The sequence below is a fragment of the Spea bombifrons genome, chromosome 3, assembly GCF_027358695.1.
Source record: "Spea bombifrons isolate aSpeBom1 chromosome 3, aSpeBom1.2.pri, whole genome shotgun sequence".
In the NCBI taxonomy this organism is placed as follows: Eukaryota; Metazoa; Chordata; class Amphibia; order Anura; family Pelobatidae; genus Spea; species Spea bombifrons.
In genome coordinates, this window is record NC_071089.1 from 54036548 (window position 1) to 54058703 (window position 22156).

Here is a 22156-nt window from a genome sequence, read left to right on the forward strand (position 1 = left end):
TTAAGAAAGAAGTGTAATCTCAGTGGTACGTGACCCACTTTCCTAGGAAGCAACAAATCCATTCAGTCTCTCATCTGTTCTGTGGTATTACAACTGGTGTCACATTTCCTTTTTTACTTTATGGTAGGTGTCCATCCAGAGATATTTTTGTCACAGAGAAGAGGGGTTATGCTCCCCATTTGCCCTTTCACACTGGTCAAAAGTACCTATTACCAGATTAATGGAAGCTGCAGTAAGGACCTGATATTATTCAATAATGGCTGGCTCCAAAGAATTGATGCTCTAGCTCTCACAGACCTCCTTCTGAAAATACAATTTTTAGTCTATGCCTAGCATGGAAATTACTTAGCTGTTCAGCCATCAATTCTTTTACTGTAAGACTGTTTACCCGCGTGGGTTTTTTTTATTGTTTTTATAAAGTTGTAGGGCTACAATTAACGATTATTTTCATAATCGATTAGTTGTCCTGTTAATTTTTCGATTAATCTTATAAAGCAATAAATGTAAATTTGTCATTTATTTAAAATAATTTAATAAACAAACAGGATCTTTGAGAATAATGCAGTTCTTGTTTTTGTTTCCCAACCTGCCCCCAGTTATGCACAGTTGAGCCCACGCTTACCACACTGCCCCCCAGATCTTCTAAATTTGCAAATAAATGCCTAGATTGCATAAACCCTCTCAAAGTCATAGACAATTCTCTATCCAATATGCATACATAGAAAATAGTAACATATCTCTCTGTAAGTTACATTTTTCACACTAATTGATTTGTTGTACTGTCTTTAACTTGTGGTTAATCAGAGCTAGACTAGAGGCACAGTTTCTTTCTTCCTAAGGAGACTTAATTTCCATGACCTGCTTCTTAAGTGACATGAGGTCACTAATCTTGTTTTCTTTCCTAAATGTTAACCACAAGACATTCTAAAAACTATATTTCTTAGGCTTTGAAATATTCTTTTTAGATTGTGTAAAGTGGAGAAAAAAAGGAAATCCTGATATCACAAAGGTACAAGTTAAAATATCTGTTATTGGGCAAACACAAATTAGCTTCATAAATATTAATTTCACGTGTGCTTCTAATACTTCAAAAGTTTTGAGCTGCTGCACAAAATGTCTTAAAAGAGAAAAAAATGAAAAGTTAAAAGCATCCATGTTTGATTAAGAATTAATTTCACTAATGAGAAGTGAAAAAATAAAGTCTATGTATATGTCTGCGGGTATTACAAAAGTTTTTTTGTTTCTTGAATATATTTACGTGTAGCACCACAGGGCCTTGCAATACTTTCAGTCACTGAAGTGCCACAGATTATGAACTTGTTGTTCTTGAGCTAGGGGCTAGATAAAGGTATTCCATTTCCAACACACCATTCTACTAACTTGCCCTGTAATAAGAAAACACATCTAGCCTTTGTGTTTATGCACAATGTGACCTTTATACAACATATTAAATCTGACTGGTATCATCCAGGGTTCCCCCATGCTCAAGACTTCACCCCTTGAGAAAGGCCATTGGTTCACTGATTGATATCAAGACAATGGCAAGACAATAACTTGGTAAACCATATATTTTGATAAATTAACCATATAACTCATGTTGTCATTGTTTATTTTGTAGGCTTCATGTCTGGTGTGCAGAGGAATCATCAAATGTCCCAGTATGGACCTCAACAAACTGGGCCTTCTATGTCTCCCCACCCATCACCTGCAGGACAAATGCATCCTGGCATGGGCAGCTTTCCACAGGGCAATGCTAGTGGCAACTATGGGCCCCAAATCAACCAGTATGGACCTCAAGGTAAGACATGTTCATCTCTGACAGTACTTAACAGTGTGTTTGATTTGGAATGTAGTTTTCAGATTGTTCTTATCAGCTCAAATCATAATATTTTTAGATATTGCAGGATATAATGTTGTATAATTAGTGTCATTTTTGCCAGCAAGAACAAATTACAATATTTTGTTTCACTTCTGAGCTGTCTGTGTGCGGAATTATTTTATTTTCTGGCATTAACTCAGTTCCTCCGTGCTTACAAAGCATCATTGAACTATCAATACCATACCATATAAAATGCACCTCGTATGTAGGAATATTGTTCGTAAGTGGTTAATAGAGCCTTGTCATCTGCCAGTTTTTTACCATTTAAGAGGGGAGAACTGGCTATTTGTATCCATGTTAGCAGCCTGAATCCACAGCTAAAAGTGTGTGGACACCCGGGATTGGCTGCATGGTATGACAGGCTGATATGGGCCAGCCCAGATTCATTGTCTTTAATATTTCAGCCCATCTGTTTTCTGTCAGTGCCCTTGCCAGTGAATTACCAATCCATTAAGATGACTGGCCTCATTATTCCTGGATTTCCTATGTGTTTTATTTTATATGATTAACATGGAAGTCCATTGAGGTTTCATGTTTAGTGTAATGTGTTTTTTTTTTTTTTTTTTATTTACATTTATTTACTCATCTGCAATCAGGTAATAGAGTAATGCTCATTTAGAGATGGCTTATATTCTACAGTTCAGTACACTTAAACCTCAGATTGCCTTTCTTTGCGTTGTATAAAGTTTTTCTTTGTATATAGAAGTTCTCTTTCTAATTGAAGGCAATTACTCGAGGCCCCCATCATACACTGGAGTACCAAACGCAAGCTATAGTGGACCAGGCCCAGGCATGAACGCCAACAGCCAGATGCACGCACAAGGACCCAGCATGGGCAGAATGCCAGGAAGTGGAATACAAAGCAGACCCTATCCTGGGAACATGGGCAATGTAACCCCCAACTCTCCTGGCATTTCACAGCAGGGAGGCCCAGGGATGGGACCACCCATGCCCACCGTGAACCGCAAAGCACAGGAGGCAGCTGCTGCAGTGATGCAGGCCGCAGCTAACTCTGCTCAGAACAGGTATGGTTTGCTGGATGAATGTGTATGTGAACACATGTAGCATGTATATAAATGACAGAATTTAAAGATGAGGATTTTTAGTTTGGGGAGGGGGGTTATAGCTGTTGCTGATGTGAAACAGGTTTGTTTATCTATGAATGGCTTGTTCATAGTTGAACAGATAATGGTTCCTAACTACTCTTCACCTTTAAATCTACAACAACAGATACTTGGTCTGAAATTACTTATATGTGTATATGTGGGCTTCTTGCGCAAGCAGTTATTTTTGATTTGCCTTTCTTGAAAGGACCCCTTACAAGACAAGTTGTAAATGTTTGATGATGATGTTGTTATACACCATGATGAACGTATCCTTAGTTTCCGTGCCCTGGCAAAGTAGGCTGACTTGGTTTTTGTTAGTGTTCATTGCACACCTTGGTTCCCTGACCTTGACCTACACTAGTTAGGGTTTATTTTCCTGTCTAGTAAACGGTGTGTTTCTGTTTTCCAACATAACACAGAAGAAATAATTACAAACATCACGTCAGGACAGTGGTGTGACTCTGACTGTTCACTAATGTCCCCTTTTACAAGCAGACTTGTAATATTCCAAAATCCTTCATGAGTCGGTGATGACTGTTTTAACTTGTAATCATAACTTCATCATTATGTTTCCAAGTGAGGAATTTGTTACAGAATTTGTTTTTTGTTTGTTTTTTAAAGTTAAAGTAGTTAGTTATACATACTTTAACTGACATGCCACAAGATTTGTTTGTTCCTTTATTTTTAAACCAATTAACCAGATTGGGCAAAAAAAAAGTAATTTTGCAAACATACAGTTAGCAATCCTGAAAGGTTCACTTTTTACTGTGAATCTCATGCATTTTTTCCTCTGGGATCAGTGATGAAAACGTTACATTTGCTTTATTGTCTACTTTTACTATTGACTGCCAGTTCCCCACCTTAGCTTGAAAGTGTGTACGCCATTGTATCGGTGTTATTGAGAGCACATGGTCACATATCTCCCAATGTATTGGCCTCTAGTGACTGATAACAGAATATTGGGGAATATCCATATCTGTATGTAATTCCAAGTTGCTAAGGGGTCTTCTTGATCCACTGGGGCCCTTAGATTCACACTTGGGCGCGTTGGTTGTTTTCCTAATTTCTGTGTTGGTTGAATTATAATTGGCGTATTGATTTATGGATATATATTTCAAATCCAAAGAAGCCTGTTCTTTGTCCTGCTTTAGGCCACCATACATTAGGTCGCCTGCTTATCCCAGCCAGTCTGGGGCTGGCGGACGTCCCATGTTTTCCTCACAGCATCCAAACTACGGCAACGCTCAGGTTCCAATGATGCATCAGCCTGATCAGTACGGGTAGGTAGCAATGCAAACTGGACTTGCTTTTGGGACTTCGCCATTATTTATCCTTTTTTCCTTTAACCATTTGTGAGAACACTTCACTTGGCTGCTGAAAAGTTAATCACAAAGTGAGCTTGTGCTTTGCATTCTTGTGATATGTATCCCTCGTTACTCAATAGTTACAAAAATGGCTTTTTAAGTCATGTTGGCTTTGGTTTGCTTTTTATAGTTGCTGTTGTTACTAACTTGGATGTTGAGTAATGCATGCCCCATTGGCACATAATACCTTTCATAACATTCTTGCATGGCTTGTGGTTCTTCTATACTTAATGTTGTCTGTGGGGATGGTTTAGACTACTTTCCAAAAATGTACCACCATCCGACATCCTTATCATTTGTGATTGTCCTGTGTATTTTTTGATTTGTTGGAAACACATGGCCATTGTTATCTTGAAGTTCAACAATATCCACTCTATTTTTTGCAAAACAATGATTTTGTCATTGACCTTGCAGCATGGAGTTTCCATGTATTTCTCTAGTGCTATTTTGTGGAATAATTATGGTGTGTGTATATTTGTATGTAAGTGTGTATGTATATGTATATGTATATATATATATATATATATATATATATATATATATATATATATATATTGTAAGCTTGCGAGCAGGGCTCTCTCCACCGAATGTATCGGTTTTTCTTAGTCTGTCAATTCTTATCTTGTAATATCCCTTGAATTTATGTATTGTATTAAGCACTGCATAAACTGTTGGCGCTATATAAATAAAAGATAATAATAACAATAAATGAAAACAATATTGTCAACAATGTTGCTTTTTAAATTTTAGGAATTTTTGGCAGATCAATAGATCCCACTAAAACAGGGGGAAATGAATATATATATAATGTATGTGTGTGTATATATATATATATATTATGAGAAATTAGTTTCATCTCAATCATGCTTTTTCAGTGCCATAATTTGGAATTTAGCGTTTGTCTGGCAGAACTCATTAAACCACGATAAAAGAGCTAAGAGTCTCTTGTGTATCCGAATTTCAGTGTATTCTTTTATACAACATCAAAGTATATTAGAGCATATCTAACCATTTAATGGGAAATAAACTTGCCAGCACTAGAGAAAAAAAAATTTAAATTGTGCGTTAAAGTTCTAAAATATCCCATATCGCTGTGCAACAAAAGAGCCTATGTTATGATTATAGTGATGTTATACTGGATAGAAAACTGAGGCATTTAGACTGATTCATGTATCCAGGTGGACCATTTAAGTAACAACTAAGTTGAAAAAAACCCCTCAAGTTTCTAAAATAACTGTTGAGCTAAACACACCAACTACATTTTAAAATGGAAATAGCTTAGATCGTTTCTGGTGCATAGGTGTAATATACTGTATAAGTATAATGTCAATTGCTGTTCAAGGCATTTCAACTACAGTTTATTCCTGCTGCGCTTGTTGTAATGGACTACATGCTATGACTGGAGAAATATGGTAATAGACTTTGCATTAAGGCATTTTTTTTTTGGATCGTTAACCATCCTGGACATTTTTTCATTTATATACGTAATCTAGGTTTGAAGTTCTCACATTGAATGTGCAACCTCCATTGTGTGTGTGCAAGTCACGTGGACTGTAGCGCCAGCCTGTAATACACAAACTTGTTAATTTAACTTTAAAGTCAGCATAATGTTTTTTTGTGGTGTTCACCTTTTCCTGAGACATGCTTTTGCCGGAAATAATATTTCCCTTATAACGTTATAAACTGCAATTTTATATTTAAGTGGGTAATAGCACACACACACAAGAGATAGAATGTATATGTGGCCCGAAAGACAGTTTTGACATATGTGACTCAGTTTCATAAAAAGCTCAGTCGATAAGCATGTCGTACTGTTCATTAAAGGCTGGCTTGAGCGTTAAACTTACTGATACAAAATCCATGCTAGTCGTATGGAAAGTTTAGTATTGATGTTGGAGACAAAAATCACAAACCAAGGACTCTTAAGCTGTTCTCCTATATAAATCCCGGAAATAACAGAAATTGAATCCAGAATTTAATGGCTTGGCTATTAAAAATGATGTTGACTGTTTCTCTATGAGCTATGTATCTTTATGATCCTGTTATGGTGCCTTTCATGGCGAGTGACTCAAACTCACAGTGCTAAAAATATAATTCTTCTGTGGAAGTTCTCAGCAGCAGCAGTATATAAAAATATCTACAGAAGCAACAAATGTTATAATAAAGTACACAGCAAAGGGAGTTTTGTTTCAAGTGTAAATTGTATACTCGGAATGGTTTTCTAAATGAAACGCCATAAAGATTTTTATTTTTTATTTTATTTTCCCTAGTCATGAAATTGCTTTTAAACTAAAACAGAGGACAGTGTCATCTTTCGCCGTCTTGAACAAGAAAGCGCTTGCTCTTTTATTTGCAACCTTCTCTGGTCAGCAGAATGTCACTTGGACGTGAACCCAGGAAGACGGCCATCTGCAAGGCTTTAAGCATGTTTTTATTACGGCCAGAAATCTCATTTAATGGACGTGCTAAAGCTTGGTGCCTCGATGCTATTGCCGTTCCATTTACTTTTTATATTCTGCAGAGCAGGGCGATCTTGTGGTTACACAAGGACACATTTTGTAGCCATCTAAAATTGTTACGACTGTGTTGTGCCAGGTCAGCCTTTTCATTTCTCTTTGTAGCGGAAGAGTTTGTACATATGTCGTTTTTCTACCCCATGGGTTTTGTGGTCCGTGAACTCTTCCATCCCTGCTGTATTCAGAAATAGTCGCCGCTGACCCTGCATCATGTTCCTCCTACCTTGCGTATTGTAGGTATAACATAACTATACGTATTTCACATATAGCAAGTGCATGGTCTTCTGGAGATTTAATGTCACAAGAAAAACCAGAAATATATTTGGGGGGCATTATTTCTTTATATTACCCTAAAATTATATTAGTGTTTCTAGCCCCGCATTAGCTGATGGATTACCGTTTGTATCTCTGTCCTTCCAAATTCACCATTTTAAGTCAGGGATGTAATTCCAGTTGTTTCACACAGAGCTATCCCTGCAGGAAAGGGTAAAATATCCTCAATAATGAGGACCCTGGATATTTTTATTTAATATATCTACATAATCATCATGTGAATATACAGGCTGTATAATACTTTAAAGGTGTGTTTTCTTAAAAAATATATATATATATATATAAATAAAAAATTGCTATCATAACATCCATGCTTTGCCTCCCAAGACCTTTTACATTTTATTTCCTTTGTATTTATTTTTTCCCGTATAGCAGGATTGTTGCTTTTATCCTATGCAGATCCCTAGAGCCACTTGGAAGGTTTAGAAGATCTGTTTTGAGTCTCTTATTATGGTATTCGTTTTATTTCTTGCTTCTTTAGAAAATAGCTGCGTTCCAAATAACAAAATAAATAAAACTCATAACTTTGGGGTCAATGCTGTTAACTCCCACAAAAGCATTTATAAGAGTCAATAAGGGTAGGACGATAAGTTGGGACAGGAAAATAGCCCTTATAAATGGCTCTGCGCTCATCATGGCACTCCATCCTTTATGTTGCATTTTGTGTCTGTCCCAGTTTGACCTGTCAACTTTTGTATGTTCTAAATTAAAATTACTGCATATTCTCAGCCATTAACCCAGAAAAAAATGGTGCCCGCAGACAAACTGTTTTAAAAAAATATATTTCAATTTTTTATCCATGTAAAAATGTTGCGACTCTTCATCTCACATAATTACCGTACATAAAACTTACTCTTAAAAGATACTGCCGTAAATCAATTACTTAGCCTTTTCAAACATTTATCGTAAGCTTTAAACAATTTGGATCATCGTTTTAATGATGATAAAATATGTTGCTTAAAGCCAGATGTTTTGATTTTCATCTTGCAATTCAAGTTATCCATAAATCCTTGTTTCAGACACCCCTGTACTTAAAATGGGATATCACCTTAACGTGCTGGTAAATCTCCCATCAGCTGAATAATAATACAAAGAGCTTTAATATATTGGGTAGATCAGACTTTTTTTTAGCTACACTAGAGAGGAGCACAACATACGTTAGGTGTACGTATGTATATTTTATCCTTTTTCTAGGGTATAATTGTCAATGCCCTTGTAGTCTTGTCATCCTATGACTACAAAATTGTTTGTCCTCCATTACTGGACCATTGGGAAAAGTAGGAATACAGCTTATTAATTAAATGGAGTAAATAAACTATATATATGTGTTTTAGTGTGTTCTTTTTATTAATATTTATTTGTATTTTGATGTGGCAAAATAAATCGGGATACAGAAGGCAAGAAGGGAAACGTGGTACAATTCAAAGATGTTTCCAACAATGAATCAATAATAGTGAAAACCGTCATTGTGAATTCCCAAAGCCAACTTCGGGCATTTTGTTGCCTGTGTGAGCAAATATTTATTGATTTTCTTAAAAATGGATGACCTCAAAGGGAGAATTACAGGGCAATGGCACGATGCGTGTGCCATTGTTCCTACATTTCAACATTCTCTCCAACAGAGATTGTTTGTACCTGGAAGTGCCACCTCATCCTGACCTTTCTAGTAACCTCCGTATGATTGGAACAGTGTGAAGATGCTATTGAACTCTCTCAGGCTTACATCCCCATGCAGGTCTTTCTTCCCATGCCTCCATATATTTTAGTTTAAGAGGTTTTATGATTAGACTGCCAGTTTGCAACAATGCGTTATATAGATATACTTTGTGGACAGGACGGGACAGACATAAATTATTTTTTTGCATTGTACTGGCGCTTTGCAAGGTTTTGGGATTGTAGTTATTTGAGCTAAGAGCGATTTCTTAGAAAAGCCAGGCCCCGTTTGGCCTTGGTTGAAACAATTGCAAAGGTGGGAAACAAGAAGAGTTTGAAAATGTTTGTAGTATGCGTTTAGAGATCCTGTCTGCGCCAGGGCTTTGTTGTGTTTAAGCTTCTTAATAGAATCTTGTATTTCTGTACTGGTAATGGAGCTTGTTAGAAACGATGTTTGATCTTGTTATTTTGGGAAGCGTTATTGTTGATAAAAATTGTGTGATTTCGATTTGTGTGGGTTGGTGAGTGCCAAGAGTCTTGGTGTAGATTATACAGTGTGTTGTAGTATCTAGCAAATTTGGTGTTGTGGTCATTTGTATTTTTCTTTTTTTTCTTTTCTATTTAAAGGGCTTTTTTGATCAGCACTCCACGCAGTACAGCCTTATGGGCTAATCACAGTTTGGTGAAGGGTGTTAGAGAACACAAATTTTCACTGAAATATAGTTCAAGTTGATCTGTCAGAACCTGATTTTTTTACCTGGGTTGTTCATTAAATTATCATTTAGGAGCCACGGGCTGTTTCCTTTCATTTGGTATGTCTCTGTAATAAACATACCATTTCTGTTTAAAACAATGGAGCGTGGTCTGACCATGTAATTAGACCTAACGTGTAATAGGTGATCCTTTTTCGTCGGGATGTAGTGGCCTCCAGGTGTTGTACCAGCGGTGGCCAGCTATGAAATGCTCTAATTGTGTTCCCTCTTTGGGTATTGTTTGCTCGTTGAGTATTGGATATGACTGTGGTATCTAAAGCAGGGTTAATAGTTATATTAAAATATCCTCCTAATATTACTGCATCATTGTATTTGAATGTTCATTTCATAAAAACTTTTTCTAAGAAGGGTATTTGGTTGGTATTAGGGGCATATATGTTTGCTAACATGTTATGTTTATGTAATCGCCTTATCCTTGTTCATGTATATGGATACCCCAGCGGTCTTAGAAGATGCCATTAGCTTCCTTTATGTGGTGAATTCAGCCCTTTAGTATTTAGGGACATGAATTTCAGATCCCTGGTAGAAAAAAAAAATGTGGTACAGTTGTAAAGCAAGTATATGATTGTCTTTAGGGAACTTGTTCGCTCAGATCCGCCAAGAAAGATGGCGACATTTTCTGCTCTTGTTTGGGTTGAAAATAACCCGCCGGCTTTTTGTTTGAGTTCTTTTGACGTTGTGAAGACATGGTGTTGTCGGGTAAATTGCTTTGTTTTGCTGTTTATTTTCTTGTTGGTCACCCTCTCTGGGTGACTAACATAAATGAGATCATCTCAGAGCCCTCCCAGACCACGCGCCTTTCGGTGTGTTCTTTAAGGTCAGTATTTTAAAGTAAATGTACAGAAGTAAAGAGAAAAATATGCCTTCATTCTGGATGACATAGAAGAATTCCCAGTACTGGCCTCTCTTGTCAAAAAATTAAAAGCTGTAAATTGACAAGTAGATGGGGAAAAAACATCCATGTCCCTGTAAAGTAAACCCCTCCAGTAAAACGTGCAGTCAAATCCTAGATTCAAATTAGGTTCATTACTAGCTCATCCGATGTGGGATCAAGACAGATGAAAAACAAATTCATGTTGCTCTGCTCTACCAGTTCGCAAATGCTATGGGCTAGTTGGCTAGTAAGCAAACTGATATTAGTGGCAATATCACGCACATGGTTTTAAGTCGTCATTGCTTGTTTTTTGTTGTAACAATGCTTCTGGTTTTCTGGTCTTGGCATACTAAACATTCACCAAAAAATCAAGAAACAGTCAAATTTATTAACTGCTGGCCAAATTATTTTGCCTGTTTTTTGGGAGTTAAAGCCTTTATGTTTCAAGAAACCAAATTATTAAATGTTTATGAACAGATACTATTTAGTCTAATCATTTTCCCTTTCATAGCAATATTACCAGATTTATAACCCTGTTTTGTTCTTCACAAGCTATGTGTATTTATGAACTGTGCCGGCAAGTGCTTTCCTTTCTGACCTTTTTTTTTCTTTCCTCTGTGCAATTTAAATTTTCCCTTGATGCAGAAAAAAATGGCATTGGAGGCATTGGCTTCTGTACATCAAAGTGTGCCCTTTACATTTAAACTGCATTAGACACCAGGAACTTTTGTTGATTTTTAAGTTGCTGGCATAGCGGAAAAAAATATTAAAACTTGTTTTTTTACCGATCGTTCAAAAAAAAGAAAACATGGCACATTCAGATCAGGAAAACATAAATGTTTGCAACAGAAATTGTACGAATGCATAAAGTTGCAAATGATGAGATAAAACTCTAAATAACATCAAGAAATGGGAAGCTGCTTTTAACTTTACAGAAAGCCCTAAGAATGTCAAAAGGCATATTCATGCGTAATTTACATTTTGCAGCTGTAATGTTGTTGTTTTTTTTTTTTCATTCTCTGTTTATGATCCAGAAAGTACATGAACATCACAAATTACTTTATGCATGTGTATGAGCAGTATTTTAAAGATTTTTGAGGTACATCGGTTTGTAGTAGATTGAATCCATGCTAGAATTCTGGATCCCTACGGTGGCAAAGCATAGCAGTTGTAGAACCCCCTATTTCTACAAGGACAACATAATTGCTAAGATAGAAAGGAGTACATGTAATGCCTCATGAATATGGTCTTCTTAACATGGCGTGCTCGTCTGAAAATGGGTTCCTCCTATAAGTGACATTTCTCTACTCTGGTATTTCTGTAGGACAGGACAATGGAGAGTCCTTTGTTGTAGATCTACAGCTCCTATCCAAGACCCTGAAAGAAAATGGAGTGTATCTGTGGCTTTGGAAGGACCATGTAATTTGTACTTCCACAAAACTGAATAGTTCCCTGTAGGATACACCTGCTGTACAGCCAATTAGCTTTTTTCAATGTTTTGTTTTGAAATGAAGTAAGGATAGGATGGAGGTTAAAGAAGATGAGCCGGCTACACAATGTTAGACCTTACCCTTCTCCTAAATACTGGTTCTACCACCTGTGTTGGATACACGAGGTTCTCTGGGGTATTTTTTTTTTCCGGCATCAATGAGAATTTCAGCCCATTTAGGAAAACAAAATGATCTTAAATTAGGTGCTCAACACATTTCGAAACGTATTTCTATTGTTTTTCATCCCGTGTTTTGACAGGCTTCTAAGCGTTTCTAATTCTGTATGACAGCTGCTGAACCGTTTATAGTGATCATGATTAACACACTAAATCTGAATTCCACATATTTCAGTGTCTAGAAAGTACTGGTTCTTTGCTTCAGCCGAGTTTTGTAGTGACTTAATAAAGTTGTGAAACCTGTGTGACATTTATTAATTTGTTTTTCCCCCCTTTTTTTTTTCCTTTGTTCACTTAAATACAGGCAAAGCGGGTATCCTGGTATGAACCAGAGTGGGCTTATGGGGTCAAATTCACCATATAACCAGTCAATGAATAACAGCGGTGGTATGATGAACCCACAAGCATCCCCATACAACATGATGAACAGCTCCTCAGGTAACATGTTGCATTATAATAGCTTGTATGTATGTTGACAACAATGTTTGATCATGCAACACATTCTGACACCTGAAATGAATGAATCTGTTTATATTTTTTTCCAGGTTTAGAAAAGTTCTAAATTCCTTGGTGGTGCAGCATTAGATTGTGGTTCTAGTGTTGCGGCAGGTTGTTATTTGTGTTTATTTTTTTTTTTTATTTTTTTTTTGTGGAGGGGAGAGTTCTTAGAACTAAATTGAAAGAACAAAATACCAAAGTAAAAAAGAAAAGCCCTTTAAAGTACCGGAACGTCTAATGCTATTAATGTACATGTTGGCTACCAATCCAAAGTTTTACCAACACTTTAAAGTCCTTTGATCTTCTACTGCTGCCTTTAGCTACTGATCCATTTAATTGAAGGCTGAATTTGTTTAATTGTTTTTCTTTCTTCTTTTATTCTTGTCTGGAAGACTCATGTGGTGAGTCTGCTGGCTTTGTGATTTCATGTGCGGGAAATCTACCTCCTTAGCACCTGCTCCCCCCCATTTGTTTTTTCCCTTCTTCCTTGTACACCACTTTAACCATTTTTGAGATTGTGCAGAAGCATTACATTTATTATATTGAAGCAGAAAACATAGGCTTTACATCTCAAGATGGAAAACCCTTTATATTATTTGAATATAGACATTTGTTTAGTCCCACAGATTTTATCCTCGACAAATGCCATTAATGGAACTATTGTAGTTTTTCAATAAGTCTGTTCACAATAAGTCCTATGAAACAGACATCACCCTAGGGTATGATTGTTATAGTAAAGCCCAGATTTTTTTGTCTTGTGTCGAGGTGCTCTTATCCGGACATAACTCAATCTTGAGATGGCACTCCTAGATAAGAGCATTCATAGATGGTTGTAATTAACTAGACATTTATTTGTGGGTAGATTATCCTCCCCTAGTCCTCAAACCAGTTTTTAAGCACAACAGGAGCATTTCAACTTGCCAAATTTACTGCGGATAATGAATAGCTTATCCCAGTAACTCTTGCCTGAAGGAAGGGCTGAATGACTCTGTAAAATGTTCCACTGATTGCAATATAGATTCTGCAGAGCCAACAACTGGTTGAAGTAATGAAGTAAAATGTTGCATCTTACCCAGCTCGCCTTGTGGTTTGGTCACTAAGCTTCAGTGATAGTGACCCTAATAATATAAACGTCAAATGTGGTATGAGGTTACTCCGCATTGGGGGGAAATGAAAAGTGGGGTGTTCTTGAGTCAGTACACGAGCTGCTGTAAGCCTGCATTAACATGTGCTATTCATACTAAGCAGTGTGTTTTGGGGGTTGTAGGTGCAATAAGGGGATGTAGTTAGAGAGTAGTTAGGCGTGGGTGTAACCGAACCCTGCCTCCCTGCCCGGAGATAGAAGGTGTAGCACCCAGGAAGGAAGTATGTTTATGTACACACCATAATTCCTAATACTTCCCTTTAATTACAGTCTAATCACTCTGAGTTTAGGTTGCAGTGGGATATAGAGTTTGTTTGGGCTACGGTGGTTTGTTTATTTTATCTGGCAGGCTGACACAATATTACTTTTTCGTATATTTAAACCGCCTTAAATTGTGGCTTCCCATTAGCAGCGGTTATTTATTTTTCTCTTTATGCAGAGAGCTGTGAATGTTACCTGAAGCAAACAGATGGCAAATTGCCCCTTCTAGAGAAATTTATGTACTCTTGCGGACTAGCCAACTTAAAGATTTAAAGCCACCAGAACGTGTTTTTATGATTAAGTTGCTTGACCCTTCTCCACCCCTTTCCCAAATATATTTGATGGATTTCTTTTATTTTTTCTTATGGCATCTGTTAACAAAACAGAGAAAATACAATCTTGGAAATAACATGTAGCTGTTTAAATGCTATGCATATGGCTATATAGAGTTTGAGATAACAGCTGTTTTATTCCGTTTTGACACCTGTTGCTTATTGTATTTCTCTAAATATATATATATTTGTGGGTGCATAGAAAGCATAGTTGGACAAGTTGAATATAACTTATTCTTGTCAATAGATAAAATATTATTGGTATTACATTGTATAGAGCATTAGCAGAGTCAGTAGCGCTATTACACAGGAGCAGTAACATTAAGATTGATAAATATATATATATATATATATATATATATATATATATATATATAAATATAAAAAATTGGCATTAATATTAACATCTGAAAACATACCGTTCTAGAAGAAGAGGTCCTGCTTTTATGAGCTTGAAACCTATACATATGGATCATCACCTATGCAGGTGATATAACCGGCACAGTGCGCTCTCTCGCTATCGGCCTTACAGCTTACTGAACTGCAGCGAAGAACAGTATTAAAAAAAAAAAAAGCATGGCTGCAAAAGTGTGAAATAATTGGCTGATGTTTGATAGAGGCTATGATTTTCTTGTAAATGTTGAAAATAAGCATTTATGGGTGGGGCGAATATTCTCATCTCCCATGTATTTTCTGGATTTTAACAATAAGTATTATTTGAATGCTGCATTAGCTAAAATATACCGGCAGCTGCTGTGCTAAGTTACTAATGGTTTTTGGGCTATACCCACCTTCCATCCTAGTAACGTTGTAAATTAAAGGCATGCTGCGAATTTCCGCACACAAATCACTTAATATCTGCAATATTGGTGCATTTATTTTTTCTTCCTTTCAACAATAAGCTAACATTTCTGCTTGGCACACCGCATAATTGTAAATACAAATAGCACATGACTAGGTTTTTATTTTGTTTTTTTTTGGCAGACCTGCAGTTATTATGACCTGTAGTGAGGATGCAGATATTAGAAAATTAGCACTGTGCTTGCCAGCCTATACACCAGAGTCCTACACACTCTTAGTGCTTCAATTAAAACTAATTATTTTCTAAATACACAGTAATATACCAATATGTGCTGTAATCATTCTGTTGAATGTGATGTTGATTTTTTTCTTGCATTTTACTTGTTGCATTTTATTCTCTTCTATGTTTTTACTTGAAATTCAGCCATACAGTTGTTTAAAAAAATGGTGGTTCCACACGTCTTATGGGCGTCAGATTTTCAAATATGCTAATGTCTGGCTGTGTGTGTATGTATATATAATGTTGTGTAAATACAATGCAGTTTTAGGTAGAATTTCGTGAACCTTTCAGATAGTACTTAAGATAAAATGTCAGTGTGGCTGATCTTGATGAGAACTTACTGACTACCTGTTTGTGACTCTTTAGGTGAAAAAAAGAGTTTTCCATGATCTACTTTTAAGTTTTACTGTATAGATCTTAGAGAAAAATAGTTTCCATTTTCTGTTAAACCAATATTTGAAGCACCCAAAAGCTTGTTCAAAAACAGTATTTATGTTGTTGGTATAAATATTTTTTAAATATTTTCCAGACCTGAGTCTCTGCTGCCTTTTTTTTAAGGTCATGTAAACAAATATTGTACTATCAATATCTATGAAATATGGAATGAACAGCCAAGTAATGTGTTTGTGCTGTGTTGTAGGACATATTAGTCTTGGAGACATGATGAATACTGGTGACTCCAAACTCCCTGCTTCACTCAAACTTGACAGCAAAGAAGATGGCCCACCACCACCTGAACCCAAACCAAAGGTATGGTGCTTTTGCATGGGGAGTTATTGGGCCTTGCAGTGCCAGCCATAGTGTCTTCCATTTTCTGTTTTGGCCACCCTCTGTTTGGTTTTCTCTTGCATGCCTTCTCCATCTGTGTTGCGGGCCTGTATGTTCTTACTTGGTCTGGAACTGAAACTTACATGTTCTAATGGCATCTAACTTTGGAGCGAAGTATCGAGTATGAGCTTGGGGATATTCAGCTGGTGGGGTTGGGATAGGTCTTACTGTGCCTGGTGTCAACTCTGCAGACAGTTTCCCTTTCCTTGCCTTTGGTTCAAGCTTCTGTTGTTGGCCGTCTAAGCAGCACCAGCATCATAGACATACTTACTATTGTTTTCTTCCTTAAAACATATGACGAGCAGTTTTTTTTTGTTTTTTGCTTTTCGTTTGGTTCCATTAAGGTATTATCCATGCTTAAGCATTTCATTATTGCTTGACATAAGCATGGTGGCTTAGTAACATTGGTGAGGCATCTGGCAGAATTTTTCAAATTTGCACTAATTGCTAGCAAACAGATTAACAAACTGGATTCATGCATCTTATATGCTTGTCTACTTTTTCTGCCTCTCTCCATACATGCAGCAGTGTTGCATTCCCACTTGGTTCTATTTCTTTTTGGTAAAGGTTTGCCCTGCTCTTGTCATTTTGTTTTGTATTCTTCTACCACAGGATAGCTACAGCTCCCAGTGTAATTCACAGCCCCCAACCCCAGGCATCCTGCCAGTCCCCTCCCCACTGTCCCCAAGCTCTGCTAGCATCTCCTCCTTTCTTGGAGATGACAGTGATAACATAAACAGCCCAGGCTGGCCAAAGACTCCATCAAGCCCTGTAAGTGGCCCTGTTATGTTTATTTTGTATTTGAGAACCGTTTTGAATTATTTGCATGGTGTTTGGTGTTTTTGTTTTATTATATTCTTTGTCCTTTTATTTTTTTTATTCTGTGAAATTATGTTAGGTTGCTTTTCTATAGAGCTGCTTAATATTCTACAGCAGTGTGCAGTGGTCAGATTTAAGTTTAAACAGTGAAAGGGAATAAACGTGTTGGTAAGAGCTTATGGCTTCCAGAAATCTAAAGCTTTTTCCTGTTTACTGAATCTTGTGCCACATACAAATTGGTATTAAAATGAAAACTATACATGTCAGCAACAGCACGGACATCCAAGCCTTGAGGGACATGTTTCTAGATGTCCCTTCTTCATTTAATCAGTTTTAAGGTTTTAAATCCATCAAATGTTAATGCCAGGTAGAACACATTTTAAACTTGAATAATCTTCAGATGTAGAGAATAGGAGGAGGAGGAGAATTAGTGTTGAAGAAAAACTTTTAACAATGATGGTTATAGTGTGAATTATGTATCAAGATATAATCCATTTCCAGTGATAACCTCCATGTCTATTAGCAGAGCATATGATGAGTCAATAAGTGTCATAATGGCGGAAAATTGTGTATGAGCTGATTACTTGCCCTTCATCTCCCTGGTCTATTCGCTTTCTCTGTCTTCACAATCCGATTTCCTAACACATTCTTATAATATTGCCCAGAAATGATCCATATGTCTGCTTTTTTGGACAAATCGCATAAAAATAATTTGAAACCACTACTGCATACATACACTCCAAATTACATACTTTGTGAGTTTGTCAATTGCATGGCTGTATCAGCAATTCATCTGTTTAAACAGTTTCTACTTGTTTAACCAAGCAATTGAGTTAACGTCGCCATGCATATTTCAAGAAACATGGTTCTTGGTGAATTTCTGTAATAAACAATGATTGTTTATGTAGAGATTTAGCTTCGTAGATCAATGTTACACTTTCAGCCTCACCAAAAGAATGCATATTAATGTACTTTATGAGCAGTTTAATCAGAATTCTTGAAACATTGGAAAAATGGTCACTTGCCTCAGGGGGAAGCTGCAGCTCCCCTCCACCGTGGTTTGATGATTCTCGGCACTGAAGCAGCCAACCTGGGGCAGGAAAGGGCAGCACTTTCCTCGCATGCGGACAGGGTTCTCAGTAGACCCCCATCAGAAACATTCACAACCCCAAAGCTGGAGCTGACTGGTTGTAAGTGTATGATGTGCAAGGAGATGTGTTTGACCAAATACATATTCTGCATGGAAAGGAGCAGATGCGGATGGGAGACAATCAAAATTGTATATACTGGCAATTATTTGAAGGATGGTTAACAAAGAATAGCTTTAAGCAAATACAGTAGACCACTATTGCTATTTAGGATGGAAATTAAATAAAGCTAAGCCTGCAATACAAGAAAGTTACCTTTTATAATGCCATCGCTCATGACACTGCATTGAAACTGCCTTTAATGCAGATCAAACTCAAATCTCAGTCTGAAATGGCAACTATCAATAGATGAGACCTTAGAAGAGTCAAGAGGATAGATTTATTGACAGATGACTGGTAACCTTCTGTCCTGAAGACATTTGTGTATCTTAGTCAGCGCTCTATTGACTTTCTACATTATTTACTTTTTTTCCATGCAATACAGAAAGCAAACTCCTCCACATCCACCGGAGAAAAGATTACAAAGCTGTACGAGTTGGGAAATGAACCAGAGCGTAAGATGTGGGTGGACCGGTACCTCACTTTTATGGAAGAAAGAGGAACTCCTGTTGCAACCCTTCCAGCAGTTGGGAAAAAGCCCCTTGATCTGGTCAGGCTCTACTTCTGTGTGAAAGAAATTGGAGGCTTAGCCCAGGTAATTCTAAGTTGTATCTTTGAGGTATTGCTCATGCGTATCTTTGAGGTACTATACTATAGTACAATAGAGAATTGTTACAGATGACACTTGGGACATTTTTTCACCCCTGCAAAGAATCATTTTTATAATCAATGTACTTTCCTTTTCATTCCATTTTAGATGTTCGGTTTTCATTGTGTGGATAACTACAGAAATATAAAATCCCAGAAAACAGGATGAAATGTATTATTGATTGTTAGTGTCTCAGACTTTAGTTAGGAAATAATTGCATGGGTATACTTTGAAAGGGCCAGGAGCCCCAGAACGACCCATCTGCTTACCCCTTACATACCTTGTCCCTATTGTATAGAGGGGAAGTACCTCCCTTAATATTTTTGATGGTCGCTCCTGTTGAGGGGTTGGGGATATAATGTCATACTTTCTATGCAATCCATGGGGGAGTAGGGAAGAACGCTATCGTGATGGCATAGATCTTCTGGTCCATCAGTAGACACACAGAGTACACGAAGTCGGAGTATTTCTGAAAATAGATCATTTTTGCAACAAAGCATGGCTTGAATAGGGATGGTTGATACCGTTTCTGGCATAAATTATTTAAGTGATTACATTGTGTCCTGGTTCTGTATTTCAATCTCTACTTCCAAATTGTGAGCAATAGATGTATATGTATAAATATGTATGTATATGGAATATATACACTCCTTGCAAACAAAGGATATAAAAGTTTGGCAGTTCCACTTTAGATTAAAAAAAAGAGTATTGGGATACTATTTACTTTCAATAACCATTTAGTGGAAGAAGTAAAATAAGGAAATTCTATAATTTCAGGAACATGAATCTATAGAATAGGTAAAACTGGCATCAATTATTAGAATAAATTGGTTCTTATACATAATCATGTTGCATACAATGAAGAAAAACTACAAACACGCTGCAGTGGCAAAATACACCAAATTTTACTTGTTTTAACTGTTAACCATTAACGGTTAACCCAGAGTTTGCCAGATCAACAAAGGCCTCTCTATAACAGTACCGTGATATCTGTTATCTGGCACATTCTCATCCCCTTTGGAGCCTACACAAAATAAGCATGTTTTTGTTCCCCATTTACAACTCCCACAATTACACTAAATTGTGGAATAACACAGTTGCTGTTATTTTTATTGGTTTTTAAATGAGTTCTTAGCGGTGAGGCCTTTTTTAATTGAAAAGGGAGCGTAAGTGCGGGCGTGCTTTTGTGCATTGACTGGATGCAAATTGCCAGCTTTCTGCCGCACATCCTTTCTGAAATGTGCTTAGCATTAGGGGATGCAGCGCTCAGAAGCCTCCGACGCCTTTTATGTTGCTATCAGCAGGTTCTTTAATGGCTTTATAACTGCAAGTGCCTGCATTGCATTGCTGAGTGGGAGTAATGAACGTTAGTTAAAAAAGGCACATTAAAAAAAAAAAAAAAAAAATTACGAAGCTAAAGGAAAGAATAAAGTGTACGCTTTCCCTCCCAATCCCCAACTGTTGACTGGAAAACAGTTTTCTTAAGAACGACGACGTTTGCCTTTTTGTCTGCAGGTTAATAAAAACAAGAAGTGGAGAGAGTTGGCGACCAATCTCAACGTTGGCACCTCCAGCAGCGCAGCCAGTTCCCTGAAAAAGCAGTACATACAGTACCTGTTTGCCTTTGAATGCAAGATAGAGAGAGGGGAGGAGCCTCCTCCGGAGATCTTTAATCCTGGAGAGTCTAAGAAACAGGCTAAGATCCAGCCGCCATCTCCTGGTAAGTGGGGGAAATACACCCAGTTTGGCTGCTCTTCACAGAACTGTGCTTCTAATGCGGAAAAAGGTGTATTCATTTATTTAAAAAAAAAAAAATCTTGGATGATTTAAAGGTGTCTAAATGAAATGTCCAAATAATCTGGCACCTTGGTAATATTTTCCTTATGCACAATGTTTCATTTTGTTTGTCATTTAAGAAAAGAAAATGTTTAACAAAAAGAAGGTTCCATTTTCTTTTATATCAATCCTGCCCTTTTTCCTGTTAGTGGTACTTCATTCCAATTTGTGTGTCTGAAATGTCACTTGATTTAGATTTTGAGCCTCTGTTGTTTTTACATGACGTAAACCGACAAAACCAGCATTCAGTTATTCTGTGATTCTCCGTATGTAAAATGTTAGCAGAAGTCATCAACTCATTCCGACCGTTCAAAGCAGGCAAATACAAGGAGACTGACTACTGATTTTACGGGGGGATTGGAAATTAGGCCTTTCTAGCCAACTACACAGATACATGTCCTCAATATAGCAGCTAATATACTTCTATGTTGGGAACATTTGATTCACATTTAATGCAGCCAAGAAAGAATTTCTGTAATCGGGGGTATTTTGCTTGGTATAAAATGGTGGTTCTGCTGCCATAAATATATTTTTATTTGTTTGTATTTTATGTGTATTAATGGATAGTTAGACTGGTAAGAGGACTCTAGAACCATGGCAATATTCTTACGGGTTAGAACAATTAGTCTTTAATGTCTGGTGTAGCAGAATACATGAATGTATATGTGTTTTTTTTAAGTTTTATAAATCATTAATTCTATAATTTATATTAAATATAATAAAGCACTGTCCAACTGTACAAACTAATATACATTTCTATAAAATGCTTTTACATTAGAGACATATTTACTGCTCGATATTTTACTCAGGGGAATAGCCTAGCAAATGTTTAAAGAATATTTTGGAACCACCCTACTGATCCTCAGGAAAACATCAAGTGCTGCTTGATGACAGTTCTGGTTTCAATCCAGGGAGTTTTACTCTGGAGATATCATCAGTCAGAAAAAGGCACTTTCATCCAAAGCTCTTATGGTCCTCTTACGACAGTGAAAGGCCTCCAGATAAAATATACATTATTTAGGAATGTGGGGCTATCAGTGATGGAAACATAAAAAGTAATGTACACAAAATAAATGACACAAATGTGCCTTACAAATCTTTTGATACATTAAATAAACACAATGGAGAGATTTTTCTAAACTTTGTTTGAGAAGAATGTGTTATCCTTTTGAGTGGAAGCTACTGGTTAATTAGGACAATCAGCGTATGGTTTGTAAAGATGCATTTGCAGCACTCTTTTATTAAATCAATGCTTTTACCACTAAATCTGACATTAGTTCAATGTTCTCCCTGTGCT

At 36.8% G+C, this 22156-nt stretch overlaps 1 protein-coding gene across 3 annotated transcripts in view; it reads left to right on the plus strand.

The window, feature by feature from the left end:
• The window catches only part of ARID1B (AT-rich interaction domain 1B), a 157900-nt gene that overhangs the window by 124268 nt on the left and 11476 nt on the right, over positions 1–22156 (plus strand). The window contains exons 7-14 of one of the 3 annotated variants that reach the window (XM_053461266.1): positions 1619–1798; positions 2604–2904; positions 4137–4265; positions 12469–12602; positions 16121–16230; positions 16921–17079; positions 18760–18969; positions 20539–20743. In XM_053461266.1, the coding sequence (XP_053317241.1) occupies positions 1619–1798; positions 2604–2904; positions 4137–4265; positions 12469–12602; positions 16121–16230; positions 16921–17079; positions 18760–18969; positions 20539–20743 (1428 nt within the window). The remainder of the gene's footprint in view (positions 1–1618; positions 1799–2603; positions 2905–4136; positions 4266–12468; positions 12603–16120; positions 16231–16920; positions 17080–18759; positions 18970–20538; positions 20744–22156) is intronic. The other 2 variants (XM_053461267.1, XM_053461268.1) reach the window with 2 other exon arrangements.